We start from the raw sequence: 16,042 nt of genomic DNA on the forward strand, positions 1-16,042 counted from the left end.
ATTTCCTTCAATTGTGTAGAACACTGGTGTGCACATTGGTCGGTGCAACATCGAGGGTGAAAGGACCTGTACTGCGCTGTAATGTTCTATGCTGTATGGTGAGACAACATCAGGAGTGCTGCAGACATTCACCAGACAATTTCTGGAATGGTAACTCTGTCTTGGAGGAGTTTGGGCCTGAATTCTTTGGAGCTAAAAGAATGAGAGACAATCTCATTAAAAACCTAGAAAGATTCTTAAAGAGATTAACATAGCAGGTGCAGAAAGGATATTTCCTCTGGCTGTAAGATCTAAAACCAGGGGATAGTTACAGTATAAAAAGCTTTAGACCTGAAATAAGATACAAAGTCTTAATGAAGAGATTGAGAAACTTTGCAACTCTTTAACCCAGACTTTAGTGCAAGTTCAGTCATTTACTGAATTCAAGATGAAGATTATTATATTTTTAGCTATTAACGACGTCAAGAGATATGGTGATAACACAAAAATATAGCGCTGAAGTAGATAGTTAACCACAATCAAGTACTGAGGTAGGATCAAGGGGTTGAATGGCCCATTCCTGTTCCCAGATTCCTTCAACTGTTCTATGCTGTAGATAGGAGAGAGCATTCGACTGCTCTGATATATAAATGGTATAGCACATATTCAAATGAGTGGCACATACCTCCTCTCTGCCACTGACTAGAAGATCAGGGTCAGTAAATTTGACATGTTGACCAATAATATGGGAAATGCTTCCACAAGACCCTGGATTCAGCTTTCACCATTGGATTCAATGGGCAATATGATGCCTTTTGCCGAGTTTAAATCAGAGTGCAGCCTGATTGTCCAGTACTGGGACAATCCATTAATGCCCTGGGAACATCCCATCATGGGAGTCAGTGGTATTGGAATTTGATAAACAAACCTGGAATTGAAAAGCTAATCTTTATGGCAGTGACTCCCGACAACTATCATAGACTTTTACGGCAATCTATTTTCCTAATGTTCTTCAGGGAAGGAAATCTGGCATCCTAATCTGGTCTGGCCTACATATGACTCCAGACCCATTTTAATGTGACTGTCTCCTAAATGTCCTGCACAGGGGCGTTTTACATACTAGTTGAGTCAACAGCTCATAGTAGTTTACCCGCTATCTAATTTGTTAACTTAAAAAAAAATTGGTAAATTGGGAAACTTCATATTTGGATTGACAATGTTTTGAGTGGTATAGTTATTTGCTCATCATTAATGACCAAAGTAGAACCCCTCTATTTTAGTCCATGATTGAATTGGCAAAAATCACAACGTAACATTTTAACAGTCAGAAGTAACTTTAGCATGGTAACTCTTTCATGGTAATTAAATTAAATATATAATGGATGAACCTTGTTTGATTTCTGTCCAGTCTCATTAATTATTGGACCATTGGTGAATCGCTGGACCAAAATGCAAATACAAAGCCAAACACAACTAATGGTGAATTTGGTACAAATTATTGGAGTGTGGACATTCATTATTACCATAAACCAATAGATTTTCTTTGATTTTAATAATGATTCACTTCTCAAAGTCTATATTTCTAATGGTCAGTACTTTTATAGCCTGGGATCTTAATCTTAAATTTTTGTCCAAAAATGCTTTATTATAATCCATATGCACTTTTAAAAATATTGAACAGTTTTTAGTATGCTAGTGATGAATGCATCAGAATGAAAAAAAAATGACAGTCTAAAACACTGCAAGTAAAATGGTTTCATGTGCTGAAACCGGAAATATGGAAGGAAATCAATTCAACAGAGTTCAAACAACAACTTAAGAGATCATTGCACACCCGAAAGAGCTACCACCCCATGTCAAAAGGACGTTTATTTAGTAATGTGAGGGAAAAAAAATTAAATGTACAATATGAATGTACCAGTTATCAGGACTCCAGGAATAAAATGGAATTCCATCAAAAAAATGTTGTACTGTGATAAATTCTCTCACACCAACACAAAAGCTCTGGTATATTATGAGCAAGTCTTTTCAGAATGTAAAGAATGCATTAACTTTAGCTGCTAACCTACAATTCACTGCACAAAAATAACACAATTGGCCTAAAAAACCTCTGCTTTTCTGCTCATTTAAACCTCCTACAACTTAATTCCATCACCATATCCTTTTCCTTTCTCCCTCATATACTTATTGGCTTCTCCCGTTATTCAATTATTAACGTATTCTGAAGTGCAACTTCTGGTGTTTTGATGGCTCTTATTTCTCCTCAGTTGCTGTACTGCTGAACAAATGCAGTCAGATTCATATACTGAATTCATGTAATAACGGAAAATAGTGGAAACATTCAGTATGTCGGACATCATCTGTGGACAGGAGAAATTGAGGACTGCAGATGCTAGAGCTCAGAGTTGCCAAGCGTGGTGCTGGAAAAGCACAGCAGGTCAGGCAGCATTCGAATAACAGGAGAATTGACATTTCGGGCATGAAGGGCTTATACCCAAAACGTCAATTCTGCTACTCCTTGGATGCTGCCTGACCTGTTGCACTTTTCCAGCATCACACTCTTGACAGAGAACTTTTCAGGTCAGTAACAGGTGAAATATTATCCTCAAATGCTGACTGTTTTCACTGTCCACAGAGGCTGCCAGACATGGAGTATAATCAGCATTTTCTGTTCTTGATTCACACCCTGGTTTTTTGAGCAGCTGGCTTTTACTCCAAGCGCAAAATGAGTGAAACACAAGTAGACAGATGAGCTGGCTCTGTTTATCAATTAAACAAATGTGACGCGTTACACACAGACAAGTTTCTCAGGGCAAAAAGGGGGGATTATTTACACTAACGTTTTGTTAAAAATTTTAACCATTAGCAGTGAAAGGAATACGCTTCAATGCAGCCAAACTCGGTGTCAGAAGTTGCTGCAAACTAGCATGGGAATCCCACCTTAACAAGGAAATGTTCGATTTTGGCAAAATTCAACTGATAAGCTAAGGTCCCTGGAGGTGGAAGAAAGGCATAGCTTGACCAACAATGTCTGGGATATATTCAGCAGGAAGGTTGATATAAGAAGAGTTAACTTTTCAATGAACTGATTGAGAAGTTACATCTATAAATATCAAAAATTAACAGAAACAAGAGATGATTCTCATTTACACTTTAGAAACAGGAAAGATTTAAAAGTGCCACTATCAAAATACATTTCTAATGAGTATGCATCATTTACAATGTGTCCAGAACAGATGTTCATAACTAGCTCATTTGACCGAGTACAGCGTATAACACCCTAACTTCTAAATAAATGTTGAGAGAAAACTGCTTCGTTTAGAAAATTACATTATTTATTGCACATCTACTGTGTGCTTATCCACCAGCTTGGTCGGCATCAAGTTTATAGAATGAATGCCAGATGAGAGATATTAAATCAGAAAAAGCATGTAGTTCTTTCAAACAGCTCTCAAAATCCAATACCAGACAATTTATAAAATGAAATACCCACCAGCCTGTCTAAAAACAAATCAAAAACGTTCCACAATAACATGTCTCACTTAAATCAAAACTGTTCTTCTGTTGCACTAGCATGCTTTTGAGGTTATTTATTTTGGCTTCCAAATTAAAATGCTCATTTAGCAACAAATTACGGGCAGCTATGAATTGTCCCAGACAATTAATTTCTGGGACGAAGGGATTGTCTTATGATGATAATGATTGGAACGACATTTCCTGAAATTTAAAAGAATGAGATGATTTCAACATTCAAAACTCTCAAAGTGTGACAGGATGGATGTTCTGAGGACATTTCTCTGAACTGGGAGTTCAGAACTATGGTTCACAGTTTCGGAATAAAGCGTTGGCCATTAAGGACTGCAGTGATGAGAGATTTTCTCATCAAAGTATTGTGCATTTCTGGAATTCCCCACACCAGAGAATTCTGGATGTTCAGTGAACATATTCAATAGATTGTCAGAAGCTCATGAAATAAGAGGTCTCAGACTAGTGTTGGACTGAGCATGTTTGAACTGTCAAATCACAACCTCCTGTTTTTATGTTCTAAAATTGTTCAAACGACTTTCACACTGGGGCCTACATCAGCAAAATAAAAAGACAGTCTTTTATTTTTACATTCTCAAATATGCCTGAAACCGTATTAGATGGCAACAGGAACAATGTGTAACCTCTCTTTAATTGATCTCAGTAGTAAAATTTACAGCCTTCATATCAGAAGACTCAAATGGGAATCAAATCTTTATACATCTGAAGTTGAACATGCTATTTCTGAGCTCTGCAGTATTTGGTCAGGCTGCAAGGGGGACCTCAAAAAAGAAAACATTATTTCAGTTAAGGTCCAATAGGACTCTTGAGATTATAAAACACAAGCAATTCTGGCTCTCCCACCTCCCAGAATGAGGAAGAAGTAGCAGAAACAAAAGAAATATAGGAGTTGACATTACGGAACCAAAACATCTTGACCTGCAATTTTGAAATACTCTTGTTTGGAACAAAGCATGTAACAGACTTATATTGATGGAAAAATATGAGCTAACACACAATCAAGAATAACTCAACAAAACCAATGGATATATAACTTAAACAAAGGTTCATTTGTTATGCAAAGAAAATAAGTCAATCTCGTAAGGCTTCATGATATTTACATATTAATATAACAGTATTTATCAAAACTGATCAATAAACCAGTTTAATAATCCAGTGTATCCATTATTTGTTACTCTTTATACAACCAGAACAGCAGTGACTCATAAAAATGAATACATACAAACATGCATCTCATAGCTAGAAAGTTTCATCAATTATACTTCACATCACATTTTCCCTTTACAACACAACCTTTTTAATCAACACCCAATGTAATGGCTTAAAAATTCATTCATAAGCTGAAATTTTACAAGAATTGCACTTAATTGTAAATTGTATGCGCTAACAAAATACAAAGCAGTCATGTCCTTTTGCCGTCTATGTGGACTTAGACCACCAATCAAAAAGGTAAAAAGTCCAACCAGAATTGAAATACATTCTTACAATGCCTTAAAAGTTTGGTTTCAACCAAATTACAATCTAGTAAAGCTCACTACCTACTCTGCTTATCACCACCTGTATTTTTCATATCATTAGGAGAGTGTTCTAGGACTGGGTTCACAAAACCTGCATATTCAGAATTCCCATTATCATCCAATTCTGCACTGACAAAATCATTTTCCCATTCCAGTCCAGTTGACTCATCTGATGCAGACAGTGGGTTGCTCCCAGGTCTATGGCTGCTGTGCCTTAAGGCTGCTTGAAGAATGTCTTCTTCAGTTCTAGAGCGCTCTCTCATTGGAATCATTCTATTAATCCCTTGAATGAAAAAAGGTATTTTTGTTTAGTTCAGCAGGTAAAATAATTCTAAAATTTCAGTTTGTATCAAAAAGCAAGAGCAGTGAGAAAATAATCTTTTATAATTTTACTTTTTTATAGAATCCCTACAGTGTGCAAACAGGCCACTCAGGCCAAGTCCACACTGACTCTCTGCAGCGTGTCCCACCTAGACTCCCTACCCTACTCCAGTGTTTCCCATGGCCAATCCACCTAACCTGCATATCCCTGAACACTACGGGCAATTTAAAATAGCCAATCCACCTAAGCTGCACATCTTTGGAGTCAGAGGGGAAACCAGAGCACCTGGAGGAAACCCATGCAGACAAGGGAGAATGTGCAAACTCCACGAGTCGCCAAAGGCTGGAATTGAACCTGAGTCCCTCGTGCAGCAGTGCTAACCAATGAGCCACTGTGCTGCCTCTTAAACATGACTCTTGTTACAATCTATAGCATTGCCAAACTATGATGTAGCAATTTTAGCACAGCAATATGTATTAAAGAACATTTTCAGACAGGATTTTGACACTGTGCCACAAGGAGATAGGTGACCAAATGCATGGTTAAAGAGATTGGTTTTATGGAGCATCTTAAATAGCCAGGAGGATAGGGAAGGAATTCCAAAGTATATAGCCTATAGTGGAACAGGCATTGTGACAAAATAAGTGAAAAACTGCATTAAAAACAAAACTGAAGATGACAAGTATTCTTGGATAATGATGGGATCAAAGGAGGTTAGATGTAGGGATGCAAAATGTTTTTGAAGAGATTTAACACAAGGATGGGAATTTTGAGAGGCTGCTGGACTAGGATTTCATGTAGGTAAGGGCAATAATGATAAATGCTTGGAAATTGCTCAAAGGAACCTTTTTTGAGAGCTCAAATTTATGGAAGATTAGAATTATTGATTAAGAAGTAACCGAAATACAGATAATGGTTTTAGCAGCAGAAAGACTGAGACAGGTTACAAATATAGGCTGTTAAAAGTTGGATTCAAGGAGTCTTAGTGTTAGTGTGGTCATGGTCAGAAGTTCAGCTCTGGTTCAAATAGGATGGCAAGACCGTAAAGAATCTGATTTAGCTTTAGATAATGGCTAGGGCGAATAGAATGGCTTATGAGGGAACAGAGTTTATGCTGAGGGCCAAAGTCTTTATCTTCCAAATAGTTAGTCCACAAAACTTTTGTTCATTCAATAATGAATGCCACACAAGCTGCATGACAAATCAGATATAATGAGAAAAAGTCAAGAATGGTAGTGAGATAAAACTGGGTTTCATTAGCATACATATGAAGTTTGATTTTATTTTTGGATGTTAAGCTGCAACATTTAGAGGAGAATTGGAAGGGCCAAAGATAGATCCTTGATTAAATATTAATCAAATCCCAAAGTTTCAATCACTTCCAAAAGTTATAAATTAAAATACAAAACTGATACACCAATGATACAGATGAAGAGAACAACTTATCATTCAAAAAAATATTAATTTGTAATTGTTCAGCATCAAGGAGATTATCTTTGCACTAATTGCACAGTCTGTTTCTCAAAGATCAGACACTAGACTGTTTTGATATGTCGACATTTTGACAGCTGCTTGGGAATAAAGCATTTGCACATAAAATTTCATTGACTGTTGAAAATAAGCTGAAGTTTGTGTGTGTGGAATTGTTGCCCATCAGTGTAGGGCGGAGCACTGAATGTGTATGGCTACAGTCTTTATACCCTGGTCATCTTATACAATTTTACAGCCTTTGCAATGTGGTTGCCTGTCCATGGGGAAGTTTAATTCACTCGCTCAGACAAATGCAGCATTGGTTGCATATGAAAGAATTCACATAGAAAATGGAGTAGGCTACTTCGATCTCAAGCTAAACAACCTCCATCTCATCTACTGAGATGACTTGGCCAATGAGACAAGTATCAAGACAGGAAGAAATCTTTTCTCTGCTTCTATGCTGTCAAGCCACTTAAGAATTGTATATATTTAAGCTAGATTGTATTTCAATCTTCTGAACTGCAGCAAATTTCAGTCTAGTCTCCTCAATCTTTTCTCACAGGACAACAGTCTGATACTAGGACTCAGTCTAGTGAACCTTCATTTTTTAAAAGTTTATTAATGGGATGTGAGCACTGTTGGTTAATCCAACATTTGTAGCCTATGCCTAATTGCAATGGAGGTGTTAATTAATAAGCTACCTTCTTAAAACTTCCACTGTCCTTTAGGTAGGGATACACCCACAACGTCATTAGGAATTTTGACCCAGTGACAGTGAATGAACAGAATACAGTTCTAAGTCAAGATGGCAAGTGGCTTGGATGGGAACTTTCACTGCACTCATTTTATGGCAATATTTCCTTCTTGCCATTGACGAAAAAAAAACACAAAGGTTACAGCTGCTGGACCATAGAAATAAAACTGACTTCTCGTGGAAGCTGCCTGTAGTAAAAAAAAATTGTTTGATTTGGAATTACAATAAACTCCGTAATATGCATGGGGAATGGGTTATATGGGTGTTTGTGACCAAGCCTGCTCATAAGCACTGTCAGTGATTTTTGATCAAAAGGAGAGAGAGGAAGATATGCTGAAACAATCAGTTGCCAATGTGAAGAAACCCACTTCCATCAATTGTCTGTTGCATGAAAATTCCAGACAATGGGGACTTTATTGTATTAACTTCAAATGCAACATAGAACAGTTTTCAAAGCAAACCATAGTTCATATTCCTAGAACAGGCTTATTTTCCTACATGTTTACATGTTTGATGGTTAGAGGCAAGGATCAAAGCAGACCAAACAACATCACAAAATTAGTTTTGCGAGCAAATGACTCATCAATTTTAAAAACTGTGACGCTGGGTTTTGATATCTTAATTTTGTTGTTTTTCTGAACTGCACAGGACGATTTCATTTGGTTTCAACACTTCTTAAAATTAATCTTGAAGTCTCATAAGAAACAAGTCACTGTGAAACTCCTAGAAGGGAGACAAATTTCCTGCGAGTTGGTGGCAGAAGAGGCTCCTAAGCTGGAGCTCATCCACTCTGTCCAACCATTTTTTTCTCTCTACTTACCTCTATTTCTTGGAGAGTTGAGCCAGTGCAGACTCCAGGGACTCCTAGACTCAAGGAAGCCCAGTGCGGACTCTCGGCTTTCCTGAGGAAGCCTAGGATGGACTCCCTGCTTTAGAAGGGCTGTAATGCTGATCTTTCAACTTTATTTTTCCAATTTACACAGAAGATTTTGTACCTTGGTATCTTTATATCTGAGATGGTGCCACAAATAGTGACTTTTACAGTTTTGCTGTACTCCTGTATCTCTGTACTTGAGTATGTGACAACAAACCCAATTCTAATTCTAAAATTTGTTTGATGTATTCCACAAGTTATGATAGATTAATCTAAGCTGATAAAGTAGATTACAATTTAAGGTGGAAAAATGACTGTGCATTCTTAAAATGTGTGCAGAAGATTAGGCTACTTAATTGTTCAGTATGGCTTAACTAAAGATTTTTTGCAGCCAAAATAACATAACAGTTCATTCAATATTTAATAAATATTCCTCGTATTTGAACTTAAACTTAAAACAATATTTAATGTTATGGTATTCTAATCTTGAAAAGTGAATGCAAATTTGTGGAGCCAAGGATAAGTTTAGTATCTGAAAGCCATTCCCAGATAGGCTTGCTAGAACTTATCTACCTCTTCAACAGGGATTTCCTGACTTCTGCTGAGCGACATAATTAAAACTGATGACAGAAGGTTTACGTATTTAAGGAGCTTTACCTTCCTCATCTTCCCACTCGAGGTCCAGTGAAGTGCTATCGTCATTTGTTGATTTGGTTTTTGTTGTCAAGTCACAGCTACTTTCAGTGTTTGGTGTCAGAATAGTCGCCTCTGAAGAGATTCCTAGCACGAAGGCAGAAACAAATCTTAAAATGTAAGAATGTTATATTCAGTCTCAAAATGTGCAACTTATAAATCAAATTAAAAATGAGTATTGATTAAAGTCATCACAGTTATGACACAAAGCTACAAAAGACTGAATTACATTTGAACCAGTACTAACATATTCCATCTGATTGGTTAAAATTTTTTAAAATGATCATTGAAAAACAAAGCAGCCAGTTCTGAGGATGAAATGAAAACTGATTTCCATATCTTGAGCTTTTCCAGCAATTTCTGTTATTGCTCCTGATTACCAGCATCCACAGTTCTTTCGATTTTTATTCAGCCAGCAATGTTTGCATTCCGCTAACAATCATGAATTGCTCATTCTGTAGTTGAGTATTCTATAGACATAAAATACTTTTATACATTTATCATTTTTGCAGCTAAATATACTAAGTGAGTGTGAAGCTACTGTAACTACATAATAAAGGTCACACAGTACAAAGAATTGCTTTATTTAATATTGCTTTAGTACAATTTATTTGGAATTTCAAAGAGATGCAACAAAAAAAAGTAATTGCAATATTGGTAGGATTTTGATTTCCTGAATATAGACTGGGCAAAACAGTGTTAAAAATAGTAAAAGAGAGGCATTTCTGATATGTACATAGGAGAATCTTCCTGATCAAAAAGTCTCCAGTTGATAAAGAAGCAAACAAAGATTTGTTCTGGAAAATAAAGTAAACCATGTGGAGTTTGTTACAATACAATCCATCTCTTCTCCTTATTTAATCCAATATCTAAATAACTTTAGCCACACAGCAATGTGACAACTCTGAACTGCCTTATTAAACAGCCTAACAAATCACTTTGTCGTCGACAAGGTGATTAACCACCTCTTTCTCAACTTAATGATGGATAATAAGTTCCAGCCTTAGCAACGGTTTACATGTTTGTAATTAAGAACAAATCTAGCCAACAGTAGCAATACACTTCAGTTTAAGGTAACATCATGCGAAGACCACAAAATAGCAAAGGGGAAATTTCTCAAGAAATGTTTTCAGGAAGGAATGGTGCATTGCTAAATTGGAAATGGCAATTGCAAATTAAAGCAATGTCAAAGCAATAGACAGTATTCACAGAAGAGACAGAACAGGTACAAGCTCCTTTGTAGGGAAAAGGTAGAACATCCAAAGAATGCAGCTTCAACGAAGAAAATCAAAACTAAACCTGAACTGAAGAAGGAAGAGGTATGGTTTAGCTATTAATCAATAGCATGTGGAAAGTGCAAGAATCGATTGAGAATGTTTAATACAGGAACCAGGCAATACAAAATTGAGCATATAAACATCAAATGTGTAAGTGGTTAGGCTAGAAGTAAATGTTGATTTTATTGAGGATCCTTAGGGGAATTTGCAAGAAGTTGCAGAGGTAATGGTAAATATTAAACAAGTACTTTGTATTTGTCTTTACAGAAGTGGTGGATGATTTGAAATTTTTTTTTCCCAAAGGAGGGTGGGGATGTTCTGAATACTTATCATTAAAGGAAAGTCACACTAAAATGAACAGCATTACTGAAAATCAGTCACTTCCCCCAAATGGATTACGTTCTTGGTTGCTGTCAGGAATCTTTCAAATCTCTGAATATAGAATTAGTCACTGAATGAATCAGGGGAGGACTTAGGCAGTTAATTGGAGGCCCCTTGGGAATGTAGCCAAATAAAGAGACCGAATGGTGCAGGTGCATTGCTCATTGACAGTGGAGTTGCAGGGAGATAGGGTGATGAAGGCGGCCTTCATTGGTCAGTGCATTGAGTGAAGGAGCTCAGATATCATACTGTGGCTGTACAGGCCATGGTGAGATCACTTTTAGAATACTGTGAACAATCCTGGTCTCCCAGCAGTAGGAAAGATGTGATTAAACTTGAAAAGATTCAGAAAAGATTTACAAGGATGTTGCTAGGATGGGAGGATTTGAGATATAGGGAGAGAATGAATAGGCTCGAACATTTTGCCCTGGAGCGTCAGAGGCTGAGGGGTGACCTTATAGCGGTTTATAAAATCCTGAGGGGCATGAATAGGGTGAATAACGAAGGTCTTTTTCCCAGGGTAGGGGAGTCCAAAACTAGAGGGCAAAGGTTTAAGATGAGGGGCAAGATTTAAAAGTGACCTGACTGGGAAACATGGGTGGTGTGTGTATGTATGGAATGAGCTGCCAGAGTTTAAAGCTTTGTCCCCTCGTGCTAGTCATCACCATAGATGTCTCAAGTCACCTCTTAACCTCCTTCTCTCTCACAAAAACAGTCTCAAATCCCTCAGTCTTTCCTCATAAGACCTTCCCTCCATACCAGGCAACATCCTAGTAAATCTCCTCTGCACCCTTTCCAAAGCTTCCACACTTCCTCTAATGTGGAGACCAGGACTGTATGCAATACTCTAAGTGCGGCCACACCAGAGGTTTGTACAGCTGTAACATGACCTCATGGCTTTAAAACTCAATCTCTCTACCAATAAAAGCTAGTTTGCTGGATGCCTTCTTAACAACCCTATTAACCTGAGTGGCAACTTTGAGGGATCTATGCACATGGACACAGAGATCTCTCTGCTCATCCACACTATCAAGAATCTTACTTAAGCTTCTGGTTTGGCTTCAACATTTTAATTTTTTGATACCAATCTAGATTTTGGTCCATATTCTTCATGCCATGTGGATTTATTTTTCATGTATTTCCTATTTGAATGGGCCCCATTGCTAACTTGTTGGCCTGGTCATCTTTCAGGCCTGTGAATTTGTATCAGATCCCTTAGATAAGCACATGGATGATTTTGGAATAGTGTAGGGGGACGAGCTGAGAGTAGTTCACAGGTCGGCGCAACATCGAGGGCCGAAGGGCCTGCTCTGCGCTGTATTGTTCTATGTTCTATCCCCTTTTAACGTTATCTCACCGGAAATTGTTACAATATGAAATATTTGGCCAAATCTTGTGGATAAGCTACTGTGTTAAAAGTTATTAAGGAGAAAGTTGGCTAAAACTTTCAGAGAATCAAAAAACCCCACTTCCTGTTGTTTGGTTTCCACCATTCTGTTGTCTGACTTGCCTGTAGTATCAGAAACAGCCAAGTAGCATCCGAGGAGCAAGGGAATCGACGTTTCGGGCAGAAGCCCTTCTTCAGGAATGAGGCTGGTGTGCCAAGCGGGCTTAGATAAAAGGGGGAGGGGGGGCGTGGAGAGAAGGGGATTTAGGGGAGGGGCACTGGGAATGCGATAGGTGGAAGGAGGTGACGGTGATAGGCCAGAGAGGGGGTGGGGACGGAGAAGTCGAGAAGATGATTGCAGGTCAAGAGGGCAGTGCTGAATCCGAGAGTTGGGACTGAGATAAGGTGGGGGGAGGGGAAATGAGGAAGCTGGAGAAATCTACATTCATCCCGTGTGGTTGGAGGGTTCCTAGGCGGAAGATGAGGCGCTCCAGGCGCCGTGTGGTCAGGACCAAGGACCTGGCGATGGAAGGACCAAGGACCTGCATGTCCTTGGCGGAATGGGAGGGGGAGTTAAAGTGTTCAGCCACGGGGGGAGGTTGGGTTGGTTGGTGCGGGTGTTCCCTGAAACGTTCAACAAGTAGGAACCCTCCAACCACACGGGATGAATGTAGATTTCTCCAGCTTCCTCATTTCCCCTCACCCCACCTTATCTCAGTCCCAACCCCCGGATTCAGCACTGCCCTCTTGACCTGCAATCTTCTTCCCTACCTCTCCGCCCTCACCGGCCAGCACCCTCACCTCCTTCCACCTATCGTATTCCCAGTGCCCCCACCCCCCCCTCACCTTTTATCTCAGCCCGCGTGGCACAGCAGCCTCATTCCTGAAGGGCTTATGTCGATTCTCCTGCTCCTCGGATGCTGCCTGGCCTGATGCTCATTTCCAGCACCACACTTTTCAACTCTGGTCTCCAGCATCTGCAGTCTTCACTTTCTCCTCCTTGCCTGTAGTATCTTCTAAAGAAATTGCTGAATTTGAATATTACTGGTCAAGTAATCTCACCATATAAGTTGCAATCAAGTGCAATTTTATGATTGTGAATGCAATGCCAAAACAACCTCTCTAGCTGCCAACATCACTACCTCAGAGTCAGGAGGTCTGGGTTTCAATTCCCACCCTACTCCAGAAGTTTGTAATAATACATTTGATTACAAAATATCAACTTCTCTGGCCCATATATTCAACCTGTTGAATTATATTTCTGCCTTTAGTCAATTGGGAGAATTAAAGACAAATTTACAATTGTATTTCCTACCTTTTCTTCCCATTTCATAAACCCATTTCAAGTTTTTGAAACAGTGTAACCTGTGCTCTTAAATGTGTCAGGCTGAAAAAAAGAGGCCTAAATTTTCTCAGTTTCAGTTGAAGTATCTTGTCAAATGTGATTCATGAGGACCTGTCTGCATGGCTCACAGTAACATTTCTCATGCCTTACATCTTACTAATTATGAAAGCAGGCTCTTTCTCCTGCAATCATGTGGCAGAAGATGTATGTGCACTCGATGCTGCCAGGACCTTGAAGGGTTCACATTGCTGGCATATGTTTAAAGCTCAGCTGCACACCACTTCAAACAACTAAAGCCAGGAACTGTACCCCGTGGTGTGATGCTCCACCATTAAAAAGGCAAGGTAGCTTTTTGGGCATAGACCAAGAGGTGCAGCTGGATGGGGAAGGGAGAGGAGTGTCGTGCTTTACTTTGTTGACAGCCAGAGGAGACCAAACCATCAGATGTCGTCTTGACACTGATTGCAGCTGGTATCAAAATGCAAATGCATTGAAATAAGGTAGCTGCTGCTAAATAGCAAGATTCTGAAGATGCCATTATAATGCTTTAAAGGAAAAAAAAGGCAAATTATTCCCTCTCCAATAAAAGAGACCTAAGGGGCGACTTTTTCCACGCAGAGGGTGGTACGTGTATGGAGGAAGTGGTGGAGGCTGGTACAATTGCAACATTTAAGAGGCATTTGGATGGGTATATGAATAGGAAGCGTTTGAAGGGATATGGACCGGGTGCTGGTGGGTGGGACTAGATTGGGTTGGGGTATCTGGTTGGACCGACGGATCTGTTTCCATGCTGTACATCTCCATGACTCACTATTTTCACAAATTTCTTGCTATTGCCCACATCACTCCAGCTGGGGAAAACATCTACCCAGAGAAAGCATTCAATTTGAGTTAGCAATACCTTTCACAACCTTTTTGAACTCTGATAAAATGTAAGTGAGGGAGGGGTTACAGAAAGTACTCACATTACTCCATTTACAATATTTTGTGTCAATGCTATACAATATTGACTGACTAGCTTTCATAGTCAGCACTGCTCAATCCAGAGCTTTGAGCGCATGAATCCTAGCTGACATTACTGTATTATAGTAATATGCAATTTTTCATATAAATTGTTAAACCATATCAGTCAGATATTTGAAAAAAAATCCCATATCAGTATCTGGATAAAAAAAAGGAAGGGGATGGCACACAGAAGTTATCCTTCAACCATCACAATTGAGAGGTTAGCCAGGCAAGAATCTCATTACTTTTGGCCATATCCCACAAAAACAAAAGTATTTGCTCCATTTCCCTACAACGCTTCCAAAATATTCCCCAGTTTAAGGTGGGGGGTGTCCCCAATCATACTGCCACTTGGCAACATGATCCAAAGTTATATTATTTATCACATCTACAGAAAGGATACATTCAGCTTTACCTAACCACCAACTCTTACTATTTCACTGCTGATAAAAACTATTAGACTGCTTTACTAACATCCAGGACTGGATGAGAGGAATTTCCTTCAACTATACACTTGGATGACTGAAGCCATTGATTTGTGGAAGCACTCCAAATCCCACCCCTCTTCCTGACAAGAGACTAAGATTAAGCCAATCTGGTTGCAACTCTGGTGTCACATTCGATGAGTTTGACCTCATATTTCAAATATTGTATATCCTCATGCATGCAAGTGTTGCAAAGTTGTCAAAATTGTTGATGTTTACAAGAGATGGCCTTTTCAAATTAGTGCATCTTATTTTTCTTTCTTGCAGTGCTTCAGTCGATAGCTGAATAATTCCTTGTATCATGCACATCTACTGCACGACGGCTTGGTAGTTAGCATTGCTGCCTCACAGCACCAGGGACCCGGTTTCGATTCCAGCCTCGTGCGACTGTCTGTGTGGAGTGTGCACATTCTTGCCACGTCTGCTTGGGTTTCCTGCAGGTGTTCCGATTTCGCCATTGTCCACGGATGTGCAGGTTAGGTGAATTGCCCATAGTGTGCAGTGATTTGTAGGTTAGTCATTGGAAATGTAGAGTAATAGGGTGGGGAATATGTCTGGGTGGGACACTTTGGAGGGTCAGTGTGGACTTGTCAGGCCAAATGGCCTGTTTCCACACAGTAAGGATTCTATGATAATCAACAAATTACTGTTGAAATATCTATTCTAGACTATTTCAAACATAAAAGGGCATTGGAATTGTACAAATTAGTTAGAACAGTTTTCAGGGTTAATTTACTTTTGCATTATGAGATGGGTGTTGTTGGCACAACACCAGTATTTGTCATCCATCCTCAGATACTCTTAGGAGGCATTCAAATCATTGTGGAAGTTCAAAGAGCTTTCAAACATCTTAAAAACACTAACTATTATATGTAGCAGTCTGGAAGTGATTTATGCTCTTCCATAAATGTCAAATTGGTTTAATTTTGTACATAAGCATGTTTTGGTGAAACAGATTTTCCCATTTATCACTGCTCTTTCAGGCATAAACCTTTAAAACCTCA

General features: G+C 38.9%; 1 protein-coding gene across 1 annotated transcript in view; it reads right to left on the reverse strand.

Moving 5' to 3' along the window:
- Nucleotides 1–3,296: 3,296 nt before the first annotated feature.
- ap1ar (adaptor related protein complex 1 associated regulatory protein) overlaps nt 3,297–16,042 on the reverse strand; it is a 121,490-nt gene continuing 108,744 nt past the window's right edge. Inside the window, exons 9-10 of the mRNA XM_060832553.1 lie at nt 9,123–9,245; nt 3,297–5,325 (exon numbers count right to left, since the gene is read on the reverse strand). Of these exons, the coding sequence (XP_060688536.1) occupies nt 5,060–5,325; nt 9,123–9,245 (389 nt within the window). The 3' untranslated portion in view covers nt 3,297–5,059. The remainder of the gene's footprint in view (nt 5,326–9,122; nt 9,246–16,042) is intronic.

Source organism: Hemiscyllium ocellatum, chromosome 1 (assembly GCF_020745735.1).
Source record: "Hemiscyllium ocellatum isolate sHemOce1 chromosome 1, sHemOce1.pat.X.cur, whole genome shotgun sequence".
Classification (NCBI taxonomy): domain Eukaryota; kingdom Metazoa; phylum Chordata; class Chondrichthyes; order Orectolobiformes; family Hemiscylliidae; genus Hemiscyllium; species Hemiscyllium ocellatum.